Consider the following 20,147-nt stretch of genomic DNA (forward strand, 5'->3'; position numbering starts at 1 on the left):
TCTCTCACCATATCTGTTTTCTCTGCAAACTTTTCACTCCAGAAGACATAGCTGTGCCCTACAATCCACACTGTGAACATCTTCAAAGGAGAACTGGATGCACTCAGGAGGTGTCTTTCAGTAGAATGGCAATATGAAAAGAAAGACAGTTTGGAAATGGAGGCATACATATTTTTTACAAAACAAAAAGAACTGATTGGCTGTTTCATACCATTCTAGAAAAAAAACTAGGCTGTATGTGAAAATTAATAGAAGCATGTTTTGTATTGGTACAAAAAAATGTGTAACCAAAGAACAGTACTATGGATTTGCAGTTAGGTTTGAAAAGTCAAGCACTCTTGCTCTGTGGAATTGAAACATTGTGTGTCGAACTTCTGACCTAACTGCACACAGCAGTGTTCCATGAGCTGTTGCTATGGTAGCAGGCAGAAGTCAAGTTGGGGGAAGGGTACTAGGCAGAAGTCAAGTTGGGGGCAGGGTACTTTTGGAAAAGGGTTGGTTTTCAACCAATAGAAATGTGTCATTACATTTGAAAAAAAGGGGGAAGCACTGAGATTTGAAACTTACATGTATATGTGTGGAAAAATAGAGGGAAAGTTTGCCATTATCTGGTTCTGCTGAGAGGAGAGAGGTGTACAGAACAGAGATCCTGGCTCTGATAATCTGCTGTTTGAGTGACACATTTCTTTCACAACTAACTAATTTTAAAGGTGAGTTTACAGTTTGAGAGGGGATGTATGTGGTAACTTAAGAAATGAATAATAGAAATGGGAATTGTTTTTGTTGTAGTTACACATGGTGGATTCATAATGTGTCAGTCTGTAAAAGAGATTTTCACTTGGCCCGAAAAAAAAAGAGCAGTAAGTGTGCTTTCAAATTGGCAAAGAAATTTCGTTTTGGCACTAATGTGAAAACATGACTGTGTGTGCATAGAAGAATTATAGGCAGAAATGTATTGCGTCTTGCTCTGGTGATTTCACAGTTGCAGTAGATGGAAAAGAGGAGCGAATTTTTGGGGGAAGAAGCAGAGGTTTAGCACACACCCATGTGCTTGCCATGTATAGTCATGCACAGTAATTAGAAGCGAGTGGGGTTTTCAGGTTTAAGTCTGTAATGCAAATACATTCAGCATCACTAAGGCTGGTTGCCCCTGCTGGAGTGTAGGCAGTCACAGAGAATGCACACGGTGGTGGTCTGAAAAAAAAACAGCTTGGACATGTGCATTTAAATAAATTTAAAAAAAAAGGTTTCAGAATGTGTCAGTCTGTAAAAGTGATTTCAAAGTGTAAAAAGAGATTTTCACTTGGCCCGAAAAAAAAAGAGCAGTAAGTGTGCTTTCAAATTGGCAAAGAAATTTCGTTTTGGCACTAATGTGAAAACATGACTCTGTGTGCATAGAAGAATTATAGGCAGAAATGTATTGCGTCTTGCTCTGGTGATTTCACAGTTGCAGTAGATGGAAAAGAGGAGCGAATTTTTGGGGGAAGAAGCAGAGGTTTAGCACACACCCATGTGCTTGCCATGTATAGTCATGCACAGTAATTAGAAGCGAGTGGGGTTTTCAGGTTTAAGTCTGTAATGCAAATACATTCAGCATCACTAAGGCTGGTTGCCCCTGCTGGAGTGTAGGCAGTCACAGAGAATACACACGGTGGTGGTCTGAAAAAAAAACAGCTTGGACATGTGCATTTAAATAAATTTAAAAAAAAAGGTTTCAGAATGTGTCAGTCTGTAAAAGTGATTTCAAAGTGTAAAAAGAGATTTTCACTTGGCCCGAAAAAAAAAGAGCAGTAAGTGTGCTTTCAAATTGGCAAAGAAATTTCGTTTTGGCACTAATGTGAAAACATGACTCTGTGTGCATAGAAGAATTATAGGCAGAAATGTATTGCGTCTTGCTCTGGTGATTTCACAGTTGCAGTAGATGGAAAAGTGGAGCGAATTTTTGGGGGAAGAAGCAGAGGTTTAGCACACACCCATGTGCTTGCCATGTATAGTCATGCACAGTAATTAGAAGCGAGTGGGGTTTTCAGGTTTAAGTCTGTAATGCAAATACATTCAGCATCACTAAGGCTGGTTGCCCCTGCTGGAGTGTAGGCAGTCACAGAGAATACACACGGTGGTGGTCTGAAAAAAAAACAGCTTGGACATGTGCATTTAAATAAATTTAAAAAAAAGGTTTCAGAATGTGTCAGTCTGTAAAAGTGATTTCAAAGTGTAAAAAGAGATTTTCACTTGGCCCGAAAAAAAAAGAGCAGTAAGTGTGCTTTCAAATTGGCAAAGAAATTTCGTTTTGGCACTAATGTGAAAACATGACTCTGTGTGCATAGAAGAATTATAGGCAGAAATGTATTGCGTCTTGCTCTGGTGATTTCACAGTTGCAGTAGATGGAAAAGAGGAGCGAATTTTTGGGGGAAGAAGCAGAGGTTTAGCACACACCCATGTGCTTGCCATGTATAGTCATGCACAGTAATTAGAAGCGAGTGGGGTTTTCAGGTTTAAGTCTGTAATGCAAATACATTCAGCATCACTAAGGCTGGTTGCCCCTGCTGGAGTGTAGGCAGTCACAGAGAATACACACGGTGGTGGTCTGAAAAAAAAACAGCTTGGACATGTGCATTTAAATAAATTTAAAAAAAAGGTTTCAGAATGTGTCAGTCTGTAAAAGTGATTTCAAAGTGTAAAAAGAGATTTTCACTTGGCCCGAAAAAAAAAGAGCAGTAAGTGTGCTTTCAAATTGGCAAAGAAATTTCGTTTTGGCACTAATGTGAAAACATGACTCTGTGTGCATAGAAGAATTATAGGCAGAAATGTATTGCGTCTTGCTCTGGTGATTTCACAGTTGCAGTAGATGGAAAAGAGGAGCGAATTTTTGGGGGAAGAAGCAGAGGTTTAGCACACACCCATGTGCTTGCCATGTATAGTCATGCACAGTAATTAGAAGCGAGTGGGGTTTTCAGGTTTAAGTCTGTAATGCAAATACATTCAGCATCACTAAGGCTGGTTGCCCCTGCTGGAGTGTAGGCAGTCACAGAGAATACACACGGTGGTGGTCTGAAAAAAAAACAGCTTGGACATGTGCATTTAAATAAATTTAAAAAAAAAGGTTTCAGAATGTGTCAGTCTGTAAAAGTGATTTCAAATTGAAAAAAGAGATATACACTTGCCCCCAAAAAAAAAAGAGCAGTAAGTGTGCTTTCAAATTGGCAAAGAAATTTCGTTTTGGGACTAATGTGAAAACATGACTCTGTGTGCATAGAAGAATTATAGGCAGAAATGTATTGCGTCTTGCTCTGGTGATTTCACAGTTGCAGTAGATGGAAAAGAGGAGCGAATTTTTGGGGGAAGAAGCAGAGGTTTAGCACACACCCATGTGCTTGCCATGTATAGTCATGCACAGTAATTAGAAGCGAGTGGGGTTTTCAGGTTTAAGTCTGTAATGCAAATACATTCAGCATCACTAAGGCTGTTTGCCCCTGCTGGAGTGTAGGCAGTCACAGAGAATGCACACGGTGGTGGTCTGAAAAAAAAACTGCTTGGACATGTGCATTTAAATAAATTAAAAAAAAAGGTTTCAGAATGTGTCAGTCTGTAAAAGTGATTTCAAAGTGTAAAAAGAGATTTTCACTTGGCCCCGAAAAAAAAAGAGCAGTAAGTGTGCTTTCAAATTGGCAAAGAAATTTCGTTTTGGCACTAATGTGAAAACATGACTCTGTGTGCATAGAAGAATTATAGGCAGAAATGTATTGCGTCTTGCTCTGGTGATTTCACAGTTGCAGTAGATGGAAAAGAGGAGCGAATTTTTGGGGGAAGAAGCAGAGGTTTAGCACACACCCATGTGCTTGCCATGTATAGTCATGCACAGTAATTAGAAGCGAGTGGGGTTTTCAGGTTTAAGTCTGTAATGCAAATACATTCAGCATCACTAAGGCTGGTTGCCCCTGCTGGAGTGTAGGCAGTCACAGAGAATACACACGGTGGTGGTCTGAAAAAAAAACAGCTTGGACATGTGCATTTAAATAAATTTAAAAAAAAGGTTTCAGAATGTGTCAGTCTGTAAAAGTGATTTCAAAGTGTAAAAAGAGATTTTCACTTGGCCCGAAAAAAAAAGAGCAGTAAGTGTGCTTTCAAATTGGCAAAGAAATTTCGTTTTGGCACTAATGTGAAAACATGACTCTGTGTGCATAGAAGAATTATAGGCAGAAATGTATTGCGTCTTGCTCTGGTGATTTCACAGTTGCAGTAGATGGAAAAGAGGAGCGAATTTTTGGGGGAAGAAGCAGAGGTTTAGCACACACCCATGTGCTTGCCATGTATAGTCATGCACAGTAATTAGAAGCGAGTGGGGTTTTCAGGTTTAAGTCTGTAATGCAAATACATTCAGCATCACTAAGGCTGGTTGCCCCTGCTGGAGTGTAGGCAGTCACAGAGAATACACACGGTGGTGGTCTGAAAAAAAAACAGCTTGGACATGTGCATTTAAATAAATTTAAAAAAAAAGGTTTCAGAATGTGTCAGTCTGTAAAAGTGATTTCAAATTGAAAAAAGAGATATACACTTGCCCCCAAAAAAAAAAGAGCAGTAAGTGTGCTTTCAAATTGGCAAAGAAATTTCGTTTTGGGACTAATGTGAAAACATGACTCTGTGTGCATAGAAGAATTATAGGCAGAAATGTATTGCGTCTTGCTCTGGTGATTTCACAGTTGCAGTAGATGGAAAAGAGGAGCGAATTTTTGGGGGAAGAAGCAGAGGTTTAGCACACACCCATGTGCTTGCCATGTATAGTCATGCACAGTAATTAGAAGCGAGTGGGGTTTTCAGGTTTAAGTCTGTAATGCAAATACATTCAGCATCACTAAGGCTGTTTGCCCCTGCTGGAGTGTAGGCAGTCACAGAGAATGCACACGGTGGTGGTCTGAAAAAAAAACTGCTTGGACATGTGCATTTAAATAAATTAAAAAAAAAGGTTTCAGAATGTGTCAGTCTGTAAAAGTGATTTCAAAGTGTAAAAAGAGATTTTCACTTGGCCCCGAAAAAAAAAGAGCAGTAAGTGTGCTTTCAAATTGGCAAAGAAATTTCGTTTTGGCACTAATGTGAAAACATGACTCTGTGTGCATAGAAGAATTATAGGCAGAAATGTATTGCGTCTTGCTCTGGTGATTTCACAGTTGCAGTAGATGGAAAAGAGGAGCGAATTTTTGGGGGAAGAAGCAGAGGTTTAGCACACACCCATGTGCTTGCCATGTATAGTCATGCACAGTAATTAGAAGCGAGTGGGGTTTTCAGGTTTAAGTCTGTAATGCAAATACATTCAGCATCACTAAGGCTGGTTGCCCCTGCTGGAGTGTAGGCAGTCACAGAGAATGCACACGGTGGTGGTCTGAAAAAAAAACTGCTTGGACATGTGCATTTAAATAAATTAAAAAAAAAGGTTTCAGAATGTGTCAGTCTGTAAAAGTGATTTCAAATTGAAAAAAGAGATATACACTTGCCCCCGAAAAAAAAAGAGCAGTAAGTGTGCTTTCAAATTGGCAAAGAAATTTCGTTTTGGCACTAATGTGAAAACATGACTCTGTGTGCATAGAAGAATTATAGGCAGAAATGTATTGCGTCTTGCTCTGGTGATTTCACAGTTGCAGTAGATGGAAAAGAGGAGCGAATTTTTTGGGGAAGAAGCAGAGGTTTAGCACACACCCATGTGCTTGCCATGTATAGTCATGCACAGTAATTAGAAGCGAGTGGGGTTTTCAGGTTTAAGTCTGTAATGCAAATACATTCAGCATCACTAAGGCTGGTTGCCCCTGCTGGAGTGTAGGCAGTCACAGAGAATACACACGGTGGTGGTCTGAAAAAAAAACAGCTTGGACATGTGCATTTAAATAAATTTAAAAAAAAAGGTTTCAGAATGTGTCAGTCTGTAAAAGTGATTTCAAAGTGTAAAAAGAGATTTTCACTTGGCCCGAAAAAAAAAGAGCAGTAAGTGTGCTTTCAAATTGGCAAAGAAATTTCGTTTTGGCACTAATGTGAAAACATGACTCTGTGTGCATAGAAGAATTATAGGCAGAAATGTATTGCGTCTTGCTCTGGTGATTTCACAGTTGCAGTAGATGGAAAAGAGGAGCGAATTTTTGGGGGAAGAAGCAGAGGTTTAGCACACACCCATGTGCTTGCCATGTATAGTCATGCACAGTAATTAGAAGCGAGTGGGGTTTTCAGGTTTAAGTCTGTAATGCAAATACATTCAGCATCACTAAGGCTGGTTGCCCCTGCTGGAGTGTAGGCAGTCACAGAGAATACACACGGTGGTGGTCTGAAAAAAAAACAGCTTGGTTTCATAATGTGACAGTTTGTTATACAGATTTTCACTTGCCCAAAAAAAAAGAGGAGTTTGTGTGCATTCAAATTGGCAAAGAAATTTCGTTTTGTGACTATTGTGAAAAGAAATGTAGTAATATATTTAAATTCAATAAAGAATTTTTTTTTTAGTTTTTTTGCAGGTATTGCTGAAGAACAGTGAACAAAATTTAAGATGCCTACAAAATCTCGAGTTCAAAAAACGCTAAAAAAAAAACTATATTTGAGGACAACTGGAGGACCAAAGTTAGTAGAAGATGCTGATGTTGGGAAAAAGAAAAAATCTTCTGGTAAGCAAAAAAGACAATTCCTAAACAAAATATTGAAAACAAACAAAAATGTACAAAATGTCTGTTCTCGGAAAAATGTAACAAAACCTACAGAACAGCAAAAAATTGAGGATTTAGTTAATGCAAATATACCTTCTGCAATTGAAAAGTTTAACATAAACAGAAAAACAGCATTTAAAGAGATACGTAGAAAAATGTTTCAGAGAAGAGTTATGTCCAATTTGATAAAGGATATAAAGAAATATAAGCAAAAGGCTAAATATTATAAGAGAAAAAAAGAAATTGAAGCCATTGCAGCAAAGGCATTAGAATTAAAAAGGAAACTATTCATATTAATTTTGAATAGGATGCGTACATTAGATAAAATGGTTAATGTACTGAAATCACAAAGCAAAAGCAAAAGAGTAGTGAACAGAACAAATTTTTGTAAAGTGTTTTTAGGAAAGTGGATGCATAGCTCAAGTAGTGAACCTTTTTTTAATGAAGAGAGCTATTTTCAAAGTAATAGTTTGCTGCATGCAGTTGACACCAGAGGTCGTTCATACGAAGTAAAAAATGGTTGCATAATGGAGAAGGAGATAATGGTTCCAAGAGATGAGGTACAAGTGATGGCAGATGAGGCAATGGGGAGACGTCCTAAAGCCCCAGTGTACACTTGGAATTGTAGTAGTATTTGCACTGTGCGTCAGGAATCTATTGACAGATTTCGAGAGTTTCTAAGAGAATATAGTAAAAAAAGTGTAAAACAAAAGATTAAGGTGCTTCAAAGTCTGGATCCATGCAGAGTGAGAGAGAATACTGGTTTGCAGGGTCATTCTCTTGCTTGTCTATCTAGAAAAGTGTGCAATAGTGTTTTCCATCATTTTAGGATGCTGGCTGTTCATCATACTGAAATGAGAAAGTTTGTGAGACGGTTGTATTTTGCCAAAAGTCCAGCAATAAAGTTAAATGAATTGAATAGGGCTCTGTTCCGAGGAACGGTATCAGATGTAGAGAAGGTTGTTGATGAAATTCAGTTTTGTTACTTTGGTCCTGAACAAAACAGTGCAGAGAAGGACACAGTAAATGAGGCAGAAGTGGAAGAGAATGTAGAACCTTGTGTAAGTAAGACATTTAATGATCACATAACAAAATTTGCAATAGTCTCTAATGAAAGACCAAATGTTACTTGTATTTGTTGCCGCAGAACTCATTATAGAAAACAAACTAGGAATGTTGATCTCTACAGAAAGAGTGAAAATGAAGATAATTATAAGTGGATGGATTTTGCAACATATATATTTCTTGAAAATTGTTTTGAATTGGGTGAAGATCAGCGTATTTGTAAATACTGCTACAACAAGTTAGAGGAAAATAGAATGCCGACCAGAGCTGTACATAATAATTTAGAATTGGATGCTATTCCTGCTGAACTTTCTGAATTAAATACATATGAGTCTATACTCATTCAATGTGTTCATCCGTTCCAGACCATAGTACGTATGGAGCCCAAAACTGGTAAATTACCTCCTTCAGATTTAGTGAGAGGTTTAAAAGGTAGAGTGGTGTATTTGCCCTTGGATTTGAAAAAAAATATGGAAACTATTGATGCGGATACTTTGGAAACTGAACCATTAATTATTCTGGTTAATGGTGTACCTACAAAGAATAAGAAGATTTGGCAGGAGCTGGTAGATGTGCGGAAAGTACAAAGAGCAAATTTGTATTTGAAAAAAAATAACAAATGGTATGAATCAATTTATATAGTAGAAGAAGAAGAAGAAGAAGATTTACAAGGAGATACAGAAACACCAAGTGGACAAATTGAAAAAGTGGACAAGTCAAAGGAAGAAGAAATTTATGAACATTTTAGCATACATCCTCTCCATTCGAAAGAAGTTATGGGAGACAATATTGATCTCTTTCAGATGAAGAAAGCAAAAGGAAATCCCGTGAGTGTATGGGAGGAGAGCTTGGAAGCTCGATGTTTTCCCCAGCTGTTTCCTAAAGGAAAAGGAGGACGATACGATGAACGTCCGGAACAGATTCCAGCTTCTGAGTATCGGACTACAAGACTATATGCTGAAGATCCCAGATTTCGACAAAGTATCCCTTATTTGTTCCATCTTTTATTTGAAAGCGACTTGTCTGCACTGTCTTATGCAGTAAATCACATTTTAAAAAGTGGAGTACATTTACAAAATGTGTCTGCTAAGGATTTTATGGAGAAAGTGCAGCACCGAGATGATCATTTGGAAACACAACTGATCAATCTGATGGCTTGTCAGCGTGGGACAAATGAATATTGGTACCGACGCCATGGTGAACTAAAATGCATGTTACGCAATTTAGGAACACCAACATGGTTCCTTACCCTAAGCTGCGCCGAGTACGCTTGGGATGATTTACTGGATTTTCTACGAGAGGCCAATTCAAACATTGAAAACATCGAATACAAGACAGCAGGAGAACTGTGCTCATTGGATCCGGTTAATGTTTGCAGATATTTCAATCATAGATTTGAGGCTATGATGTCCTTCATCTGCAATAAAAAAAATCCACCCCTTGGAGAAGTAGTGGATTTCTTTTGGAGAAAAGAGTACCAGGCAAGAGGTGCTCCTCATATTCATATGCTGCTGTGGATCAAGGATGCCCCAAAGTTTGGAACAGATACTGATGAAGCAGTGTTATCTTACATTGAAGAATATGCAACATGTGCTATACCTAAAAGCACAGAAGAGTACAAGTTAAAGGAGCAAGTTCTACGTTTCCAAAGTCATCGGTGTGGAAAATACTGTCGACGGAAATACAAGAGCAAAGAAAAATACTACACTAAATGTCGATTTGGATTTCCTAGACCTGTTCTTACAAATGGAAGAGTCAACAGTTTTATGTCAGCTGTGAGACATACTATCACAAGAAAATCACCTAAGAATACCTACAACCTTAAAAGAAAAGAAGAATCAAAAAATATAAATGACTACAACCCAGTCATTTTATCCATGTGGAACGCTAACATGGATATACAGTATGTTGCTGACAATTCCATTGCTGTTGCTCGATATGTAACGTCTTACATTACGAAATCAGAAAAAACAGAATTGAAGGAAATGTGGGAAGAGATTTCTCACGAGAAGACTGTCAGTAAGAAGCTGTACAGTTTCAGTTTGAAGATGTTATCGCATCGAGAAATTGGATCCTACGAATGTTCAGATAGATTATCTTCTGCAAGTCTCTACTCGAAGTCAAGAAGAATAATTTGGGCAAGTTTAGGCCTTGCAGCAATGAGAAATCGGGTACTGAAATCTGTTGGAGAAATTGAATATTTGGCACAGTTCGAACCTGAAAGTACAGATATATTGAAAACAAACATGTTGGACACATATTATCCCAAGAGAAGTCATCATCTGGAGAACATGTGTCTCTATGAAGTGCTGCAGAACTACATTTATTCACGGAAAGCTGCAGAAGACATCAATAATGGAAAATATAAAGTCGTTGGTGAAGAAGGATGTTTGGTGAAGCAAACCAAAGGAAGTTTGATAAATCACCGGAAGCTGAGTTGCGACACTACCGACAAGAAAGAATTTTACTACTTGGCTCTTTTACAGTTGTTTAAACCATGGCGTTCAGAGGATGAACTACTGGGAGAATTCCAGAGCTATGAAGATTCTTTTAATGCTTGCAAAGACAGCATACAATGCAGTACATTCTCAACTTATCTGCAAATGTTAAATGAAGAAATTGAACAGGAAACTACAATTGCAGCAGAAATTGCTAGAGACAGTTCTCAGGACAGCCAAAGTTCAGGAACATACAGTCAAGATCCCCTAGGACAACCAATCGTTGAAAATGAAGCATCAATAGCCATGAATGAAGTGGAAACGGCTATGAATCAAGCTCAAGAAGAATTTATAGACTTAGAAAATTTGGAAAGACAACTGAATCAAGAGCAGCAACAAATTTATGAAGAGATCAAAAACAAAATTGAACACGGATTTCTACATGAAAAAAAAGAGTGCTCATGCACATCATTTCATCCAATCAGGATGTATGTAAGCGGACAAGCTGGCACTGGAAAAAGTTTCCTAATTAAAGTCATCAGAAGCTACCTAAAGCAAAAAACAGATTCTACTTTGTCTTGTGTGGTTACTGCTCCAACTGGGTTAGCAGCATATAACATAAAAGGAATCACCTTACATCGTTTGCTAATGTTACCAGTGGAGCATGAGAACAAAATACAATTCAACAAGCTAACTGGAGAAGCATGCTTGGAAGTTTCAAGAGTATTGAAGAAGATGCAAGTTCTCATTATTGATGAGGTGAGCATGGTATCAAACTTAATGCTTGCCTTTGTGCATTTAAGAATGCAGCAAATTTTGAAGACAGACTATGACGTGTTATTTGGTGGAAAACACGTCATCGTTTTTGGGGATCTTTTGCAACTTACTCCGGTTAAAGGACAACCAGTGTTTAATACTGTGACACATGAAGACACGAAGAAGTCATTGGGAAGCATCGGTAATACAAATATTTGGTCCTTCTTTGAGTACAAGGAACTTACAACTAATATGAGGCAAGCAAACGATGAAGAATATGGAAGTATTCTGAAAGATATCAGGATTGGACTACTCACAGAAGCTGGCAAAAAAGCATTACAGACTCGGCTGCTACATAATTTATTTCCAAAGGAAGAAATAGTTGCAGAGAAGATATACAAGAACATTGCAGAAAACAAAAGTGTCATCTGCTTAATGCCAACTCTACGTGAATGCTCAATATTCAATGAGGAGCTTTTGAAATTGGAAAAGGAAGAGATCATGAAATTGGAAGCAGTGGACAAAATTGAGGATGGAAGAATTACTGTCACAGTAACAGGCAAACTGAAAAATAAATTGGACTCACTAGAGAAGAACATCTCCAAAACAGCAGGATTAGAAAAAAATCTATATGTTTGCATGAACTGTAGAGTGTTTTTAAGGAGAAATTTGGATGTTGAAAAAGGCTTAGTAAATGGAGCGATGGGAAGAGTTGTGGGTTTTATTAATTATCAGAAAAAAGATGGAATTGAATGGTTAAAAATAAAATTTGATCAGATAGAGGAAGTTAAAGACATTTGTCGTTGTTCAGTTCGTTTCATGCTTGTGAAAGACTTATATGTACGTAGGAAGCAGTTTCCGTTTTCTCTAGCATATGCTGTAACTATTCACAAGTCTCAAGGATTGACTGTAGATTGTGCATTTGTGAACATTGGATCTAGTGTGTTCAAAGAAGGTATGGCATATGTTGCTTTGTCACGAGTCAAAACATTATCAGGTTTATTCATGATAGACTTCGATGACTCAAAAGTTAGTGCTGATACAAACTGTGTAAAGGAGTATAATAGATTAAGAAGAAGCTATGCTCCTCATTTAGGTCAGTATCCTGTGTTGGAGAAACGTGTAGTTTCTCGTAAAAGGAGAAATGAGAATATCTGTAATGAAGATGTAGAGAAGAGGAAAAAAAAGAGGAGTGATGTAATTGCAAGCAAAAAGAATAAGGAAAATGAAGAACAGGTTGTAGGATGTCATTTTGAAAATAGCTCTGGTGTCAACTGCTACGCAAATGTAGTGCTGAATGTTGCTTTTTATCTGGAAAGTTTGCAAGAGCAGATAATAATAAATCAGGGAAAAAGATTCTGTTCAGAGCTCAGTCTCCTTTTTCAAAAGCTGAGTAAAGATAAAACTCAAATAGAAAGTGCTACTGATATTAGAAAACTTTTAGATGTATGTTCAGGACGAACACAGTTTTCTCAAAATGAACAGCAAGATGCTCACGAATTTTTGATGTATTTTCTTCAGGTAGTGGAAGAAGAAGGAGTTCCCATTGACATTTTTTTTGGTCTCTCTTATAAATGGGAACATAGTTGTGATAATTGTTATAATATAAGTGGTTCTATTGTTGATAATGAAAGGTTTATTTATTTGACATTGCCAGAGAGTAAAACAGTCACTTTTGCAAACTTAGTTAAAGATGCTAATCATAGCATGAAATGTGGTGAGTGTAATTCTGACATGTTATCAACATTAATTTTAAGGGAATACGGACAGTATGTAATTTTAATGATGCAACGATGTAGAGCTGATGGATCAAAATTGGATACTTTAATAAAGAAGTTTACAGGACAGCAATTATCAATTTCAGGAAAAACTTTTGTAACTGTTGCAATAATTTTCCATGATGGACCTACTGTTACTTCTGGACATTACACAGTTTATCTAAAATGTGAAAAAGGATGGACACTGTGTAATGATTCCCAATTGATTTTCAAACAACGTTTGCCTTTTGATTTAGCAAATTCCTATCTAATCTTCCTGAAACCTAAATTTTAGAGAGACTTGGCAAGATCTGGACAAAATAATTTTACCATTTTACAGGATTACCATTGCAATTTTGTAGAAAAAAGATTTTTAAAATTATCATTTGGCCTAAAGGAAAGATAACCAATTGTAATGTGGACTTTTTAAATTTTTAATGCAATTTTGAAAAACCAATAATTTAGAGATTATCGGTAACTTCTGCACATTTTAAATTTTGGAATGTTATTGGACTGCCACTGGAAATTTTTTCAAAAATAATTTCAAAAATTACTATTTGGCCATGTGGAAAAGTAAGCAATTCTATTGTGGACTAAATAAATTATTCGAAAAATTTTCGTGAACCAAAATGTTACAGAGAATCGGTGAGATCTGGACAGATTAAACTTTAGAATTTTAATGGTTTTCCCTTGGAAATTTATTCCAGGGAAAGAATAAAAAATACTATTTGGCCTAAAGGAAATAAAATCAGATGTATTTTGGAGTTATTTGAGATATATTATTGTGAATGTACTTCTGAAACAAAAATATCAGACGGTATTTTAAAGAAAAAAGTATTGTTTTTAGATGACATTTTTTAAGAATAATATGCATTTCTGTAATGATAAGTTTAAGTGAGAAGAGATTCTGGGCTTTTTTAATACAATCTTTGAGATTGTTATTTTTTTTTGCCCGCTGTAAAATGATGAATGCAATTGCTTTCACAATTTATAGTGAAATGCAATATATTCTGAAAACAGCAAAAATAAGGCAAAAATATTTTTTGGGAAAAAATGTAAATATGTGTACTGTATTATAAAATGTTTTAAAAATATTAATACTTTTTTCTTTTTTTTCAGATCGATATAGAAAATTTTCGTAAACTACAACCATTTTAAAAACTATTTTTTAAAAAAACAAATGAATAAATATTTTTTTCAGTGAGTATGGTAAGTCAATAGTAATAATTGTAGTCTTTCAAGGACCTTGTAATGTGAAAAATGATTTTTAGTGTTTTTTTTAAAAAATAAAAAAAAAGGTACGCTTACCGTACGCGTACGGTAAAAAAAAAAAGTTTTTTAAAAAAAATGTAAAAAAAAGATGAAAGATAAGGTTGGCTCTTAAAAGAACCGTTGTGTTCATGCAGGGACAGAGGAAAGGAACCATGGGAAAATCATTCAAAGCTACAAATGTGCTGATCTATTTTGTTATTCACTAGGGAAACACTGGTCTCCCTATAACAAATTAGAGCTTTACAAAATGTGCAATGAATATCAACCTTCCGAAATCGAGGGTTCATTTCCAGAGGGCCAGCAAAAGGAGATTCTCCCCCCACAGATGAAGGGCTCACCTGAGCTGCAGAAGAAGGAGTAAGCTCTGCAGGTGATGGTCCAGGCTGAGCTGCTGTGGATGTACTGGCTCGTCTTTCTGAAGAGTTACCTCCAAAAAGTTGAGCATGTGTCCTTTTGTGTACATCCTTGAGGTGCCTCATCATGGTGTGATTCCCAAAGGAATACTTCCTGTCAGGATTACCTCTAGAAAGTACACGCTGACACAGCTTGCAAGTAACTAAGGGTGCATTCACCTTTTGCTGGCCTTCTGGAAAAGTAAAATAATCCCAAACATAAGAAGGTTTTACTTTCCTCGCTCTCTGCCTCAAGACAGTGCTGCTGGTGCTAGCCTCACTCTCAGAAGAGCTCTGCTGTTCTGCCATCGTATCCCAAAGACAAACCAGCTCCTTCTCCCAAGGGATCACAAGCAGAAATGAGGGGAATGGGTGTGGTGTAGGAGAGTTCTAGAACTGAAAGTAGTTTCAACCAATCAAAAGTTGTGTTTCATGATCACATGACCTACCGTACGCTTACGGTACGCTTACGGTGCGCTTACGGCAAAAAGTACGCGTGCGCGTAAAAAAGACACGCGCTTGCGCACATGCGCATAACAGTCATTTCCCGGCACTTCCGCGTAACGTGCGCGTGTTGCGTAAGCGCGCACGCGTCCCACGCGCAGTACGCGCGGCTACGCAAAGTGCGTAACTATACGCAAGCAGCGTAGATAGATTACGGACGTTGCGTAAACCGTACGCTTACCGTGAGCTTACGGTACGCGTACTATAAAAAAAAAAAAAAAAAAATCTGGAAATAAATTTTACATGTTTATTTTAAAAATATATATAAAAAAAATATTTAAGGATTTTAAAAATTAAAGCATAGTCTTTATAAAAGATAAGAAAATTAAAATAAAAATATGTTTGAAAAAAATGAAGAATATAAAAAAAAAATAGCATTTAAAAAACCTTGCAAATTCACTGAAAAAACCATGGGTTTCACACACGTTATAGTTAGGAATTAGCATTTAAAAAACCTTGCAAATTCAATGAAAAAACCATGGGTTTCACACACGTTATAGTTAGGAATTAGCATTTAAAAAACCTTAGAAATTCACTGAAAAAACCATAGGTTTCACACACGTTATAGTTAGGAATTAGCATTTAAAAAACCTTAGAAATTCAGTGAAAAAACCATAGGTTTCACACATGTTATAGTTAGCTGGACATTTTACTCGTAAAAAACCAATGAAATTGCCCCGTTATAGTTAGTTCAGCTAACTATAACTCGCGCGCCCGCAATGCACTGCTGATGACGTCACATATTACATCACTCATGACATGGTCAGTGACATCACTCATGACATCACTGATGACATCTCAAATGACATCACTGATGACATCACTGATGACATCATCTAGTGAATGTGTGTTATTCTGAAAATTAAATATGTTTTATATATGTATATCTCATGGTCGATGGAAGAATAAATGGGTATATAAGTGTCTAAATGGATGATTTGTTTTTGAAAAATTGATTGTGTAACTGACTGATTAAGTGTATCATAGTGAATACATGGCTTAGTGAATAATGTTTAAATATGTAAATATCTGTATCAGTCTCTCACTTTGTGTATAAGTGGCTGCATGGGTTGGTGAGTAGCTACATGGGTGCCTATTTAGGTTATTAGTTGTTTTTTTGAGTATCAGTCTGAGTGTCTGCATGGTTCGGTGGGGGGTATTACGTAGTGCATCGGTGCATGAATGAGTGACTCACTGTTTGTATGTGTTGAACACAGCATGTGTGCAGGACTGTATGGGTGGATGAGTGTGTGTATGGGTGTGTTAGTGAGTGAATGACTGTCTCAATAGTGTCTTCAGGAGTAACTACATACGTTTTAAACTAGTATATGTGACTATTGGTGTATATATGTGAGTATATGTGAAAGTGAGAGATTGAAAGAGTTCCTGTATGAATAAGTATGTGTTTCTATAAGTGATTGTTTAAAAGACTAAGTATGTGTAAGTTTCCGTAGAAGTAAGTGTGGTGGTGTGTGTATAACTGTATATGCAAGTAAATGTATGTTTGATTCTTTATTAGCATGAGTGACTATGTGTGTGAGTAACTCTATGGATGAGTGGCATTGTGTAACAGGATGTATAGATGTATGAGTACATATGATGAGTGAGTACATGTATGAGTGACTGTATAGGACTGTTGGTGAATGAGTGGATGTGTATGTGGATCTTAGAATTACTGAAGAGGTTGTTGTAACTGGTATTGGTATGTCCATTGTTTTGAAATTTTTAGTCTCTATTTTTGAATGTGTGTATCAAAGCTTATATTAAGGTGAGAGGAGGTCTGCCACTCTATCACAAGGATGATGTCATCAGTGATGTCATCAGTGATGTCATTTGAGATGTCATCAGTGATGTCATGAGTGATGTCACTGACCATGTCATGAGTGATGTAATATGTGACGTCATCAGCAGTGCATTGCGGGCGCGCGAGTTATAGTTAGCTGAACTAACTATAACGGGGCAATTTCATTGGTTTTTTACGAGTAAAATGTCCAGCTAACTATAACATGTGTGAAACCTATGGTTTTTTCACTGAATTTCTAAGGTTTTTTAAATGCTAATTCCTAACTATAACGTGTGTGAAACCTATGGTTTTTTCAGTGAATATATATATATATATATTCACTGTAAAAACCATAGGTTTCAGGGGTGTTATAGTTAGCTGGACTTTTCACTTGTACAAAACCATTGAAATTCCCCTGTTATAGTTAGTTCAGCTAACTATAACTCGCGCATCCGCAATGCACTGCTGATGACGTCACATATTACATCACTCATGACATGGTCAGTGACATCACTCATGACATCACTGATGACATCTCAAATGACATCACTGATGACATCACTGATGACATCATCCAGTGAATGTGTGTTTTTCTGAAAATTAAATATGTTTTATATATGTATATCTCAAGGTCGATGGAAGAATAAATGGGTATATAAGTGTCTAAATGGATGATTTGTTTTTGAAAAATTGATTGTGTAACTGACTGATTAAGTGTATCATAGTGAATACATGGCTTAGTGAGTAATGTTTAAATATGTAAATATCTGTATCAGTCTCTCACTTTGTGTATAAGTGGCTGCATTGGTTGGTGAGTAGCTACATGGGTGTCTATGTAGGTTATTAGTTGGTTTTTTGAGTATCAGTCTGAGTGTCTGCATGGTTCGGTGGGGGGTATTACGTAGTGCATAGGTGCATGAATGAGTGACTCACTGTTTGTATGTGTTGAAGACAGCATGTGTGCAGGACTGTATGGGTGGATGAGTGTGTGTATGGGTGTGTAAGTGAGTGAATGACTGTCTCAATAGTGTCTTTATGAGTAACTACATATGTTTTAAACTAGTATATGTGACTATTGGTGTATATAAGTGAGTATATGTGAGAGTGAGAGATTGAATGAGTTCCTGTATGAATAAGTATGTGTTTCTATAAGTGATTGTTTAAAAGACTAAGTATGTGTAAGTTTCCGTAGAAGTAAGTGTGGTGGTGTGTGTATAACTGTATATGCAAGTAAATGGATGTTTGATTCTTTATTAACATGAGTGACTATGTGTGTGAGTAACTCTGTGGATGAGTGGCATTGTGTAACAGGATGTATAGGTGTATGAGTACATATGATGAGTGAGTACATGTATGAGTGACTGTATAGGACTGTTGGTGAATGAGTGGATGTGTATGTGGATCTTAGAATTACTGAAGAGGTTGTTGTAACTGGTATTGGTATGTCCATTGTTTTGAAAATGTTGGTCTCTATTTTTGAATGTGTGTATCAAAGGTTATATTAGGGTGAGAGGAGGTCTGCCACTCTATCACAAGGATGATGTCATCAGTGATGTCATGAGTGATGTCACTGACCATGTCATGAGTGATGTAATATGTGACGTCATCAGCAGTGCATTGCGGGCGCGCAAGTTATAGTTAGCTGAACTAACTATAACGGGGGAATTTCAATGGTTTTGTACAAGTGAAAAGTCCAGCTAACTATAACACCCCTGAAACCTATGGTTTTTTCAGTGAATTTCTGAGGTTTTTTAAATGCTAATTCCTAACTATAACGTGCCTGAAACCTATGTTTTTTTCTGTGAATTTCAAAGGTTTTTTAAATGCTAATTTCTAACTATGCCTACAGAGATAGGACATGTGAAGAAAGAAGAAAAAATGCACAGAAAGAAAAAAAAGAAGTGCAGAAAGAAGCAACAGAAGTCCTCAAAGACGAAGAAAAGTGCAGGAAGAAGCATAACGTGCAGAAAGAACAAAAAGAAGAGCAGAAAGAAGCCTTGTTGCAAAATCATCCTGTACCCTCAACTTTTTCAGATGGATACTGGTGGTAACTGAGTCTGACTAACCAGTCCTAGAGCCAGTGCTATGTTAAAAGACACTTAGAATACAGTGAAAACACCTACATACACTAGGGAACATTATGCGTTGGGGTCCCCCTGTGATTAGCATGACCTCCTCTGAAAGCCCCTAGTATATAATAGGGCAGGGGGATTAAAACTACCTCTTAAAACAAGCCAGAGGGCGTATTTGCTCACGTTAACTCAGGCCCCGTCCCCTCCCTTCACCACTGTGTAAACACGCCCTGTGTCCGTTTTTAGTTGGGAGATTAAGTTCATTTGAATCCTGAGGGCTCCTAGGGTCCAACTAGCCCACTAGGTACCTCCAGTAAGTGCCACAGAGCTGCGTTGCAGAGAGGTGTAAAAAGTGGCACGGCCTGGACCACCTCTCTGCAATGCAGCTAAGTGGCGCGTACTGGAAGCACTTGGTGGGCTAGTTAGCCCCCAGGGGCCCTCAGTATTGAAGGGAAATTATATCTCCAATTTAAAACGTGCCATGGTGCGTGTTTGCACACGTCACCTCAGGCCCCGTCCCCTCCCTTCACCACTGTGTAAACGCGCCCTGTAGCTGTTCTAAGTTGAGAGATTAAGTCCCCTTGAATCCTAAGGGTCCCTAGGGTCAAACTAGACCACTAGGTACCTCCAGTAAGCACCACAGAGCTGCGTTGCAGAGAGGTGTAAAAAGGGGCTTGGCCTCAGAACACCTGTCTGCAGCGCAGCTCCCTGGTGCATACTGGAGATGCCTGTTGGGCTAGTTGGCCCTCAGGGACCCTCAGTATTGAAGAGGAATTAATTCCCCAACTTACAATTCGCCAAGGGGCGCGTTTGCAGAGTGCTGCAAGGAGGGGGCGTGGCCTCCAGCACAATGCCAGTCTTTTATTTATTTTAATTTTTTAAGAAGGGGGGCTGTGTGGTTCCCCTTCTTATTCTAATTTATTGGCCCTGATGACCCCATCCCCCAGGGCCTGTCTCCTAATTATATTTTTTTGACCCCAATCCCCAGGGCCGGCTACTGTTTTTTATTATTTTTAAAAAATATATATTTATAGACACACCTTGGACATGCTGGACAAACCGTACGTACCTATCACCATGACGATTTGCATAATATTCATTAAAAGGTGACTATGCATACAATGAATCCACGTGGAATGAATTTACACCACTAGTGAAGCTCTGACATGTCTGATGCCCTACCGTGCCTAATCCCGGTAGACACCCTTGTCGTTTATTTATACAAACATGGGAAGCTATTGACGGGCACATTTAATACACATGCACACCAAGCCATTCAAAGGGGATTCGACAAAAATTCGATCAAAACTATGCAAGAAACCCCCCTCACGGTTAATAAAACACACATCCACTGCCGGATGTGTAATACTTTTTATTTTACTCACTGGAAAGGGGACGAACATCACTTGAGAGTCACAGCGCGCTCC

The 20,147-nt window shown here is 37.7% G+C and overlaps 1 protein-coding gene across 1 annotated transcript; it reads left to right on the forward strand.

The window, feature by feature from the left end:
• The first annotated feature begins 600 nt into the window (after positions 1-600).
• Positions 601-14,414, forward strand: LOC146829895 (uncharacterized). Its single transcript, XM_085606744.1, has 2 exons — positions 601-710; positions 6,485-14,414. Exon 2 carries the CDS (start codon positions 6,528-6,530, stop codon positions 12,990-12,992), a length of 6,465 nt encoding a protein of 2,154 aa, XP_085462870.1. The 5' UTR covers positions 601-710; positions 6,485-6,527; the 3' UTR covers positions 12,993-14,414.
• Positions 14,415-20,147: the final 5,733 nt, after the last annotated feature.

This window comes from Triturus cristatus, chromosome 5_2, assembly GCF_964204655.1.
Source record: "Triturus cristatus chromosome 5_2, aTriCri1.1, whole genome shotgun sequence".
In the NCBI taxonomy this organism is placed as follows: domain Eukaryota; kingdom Metazoa; phylum Chordata; class Amphibia; order Caudata; family Salamandridae; genus Triturus; species Triturus cristatus.

What these genes read in the sequence shown, in the direction of transcription:
- LOC146829895 (XM_085606744.1), top strand. Translation starts at nt 6,528, where the DNA reads ATGCCTACAAAATCTCGAGTTCAAAAAACGCTAAAAAAAAAACTATAT.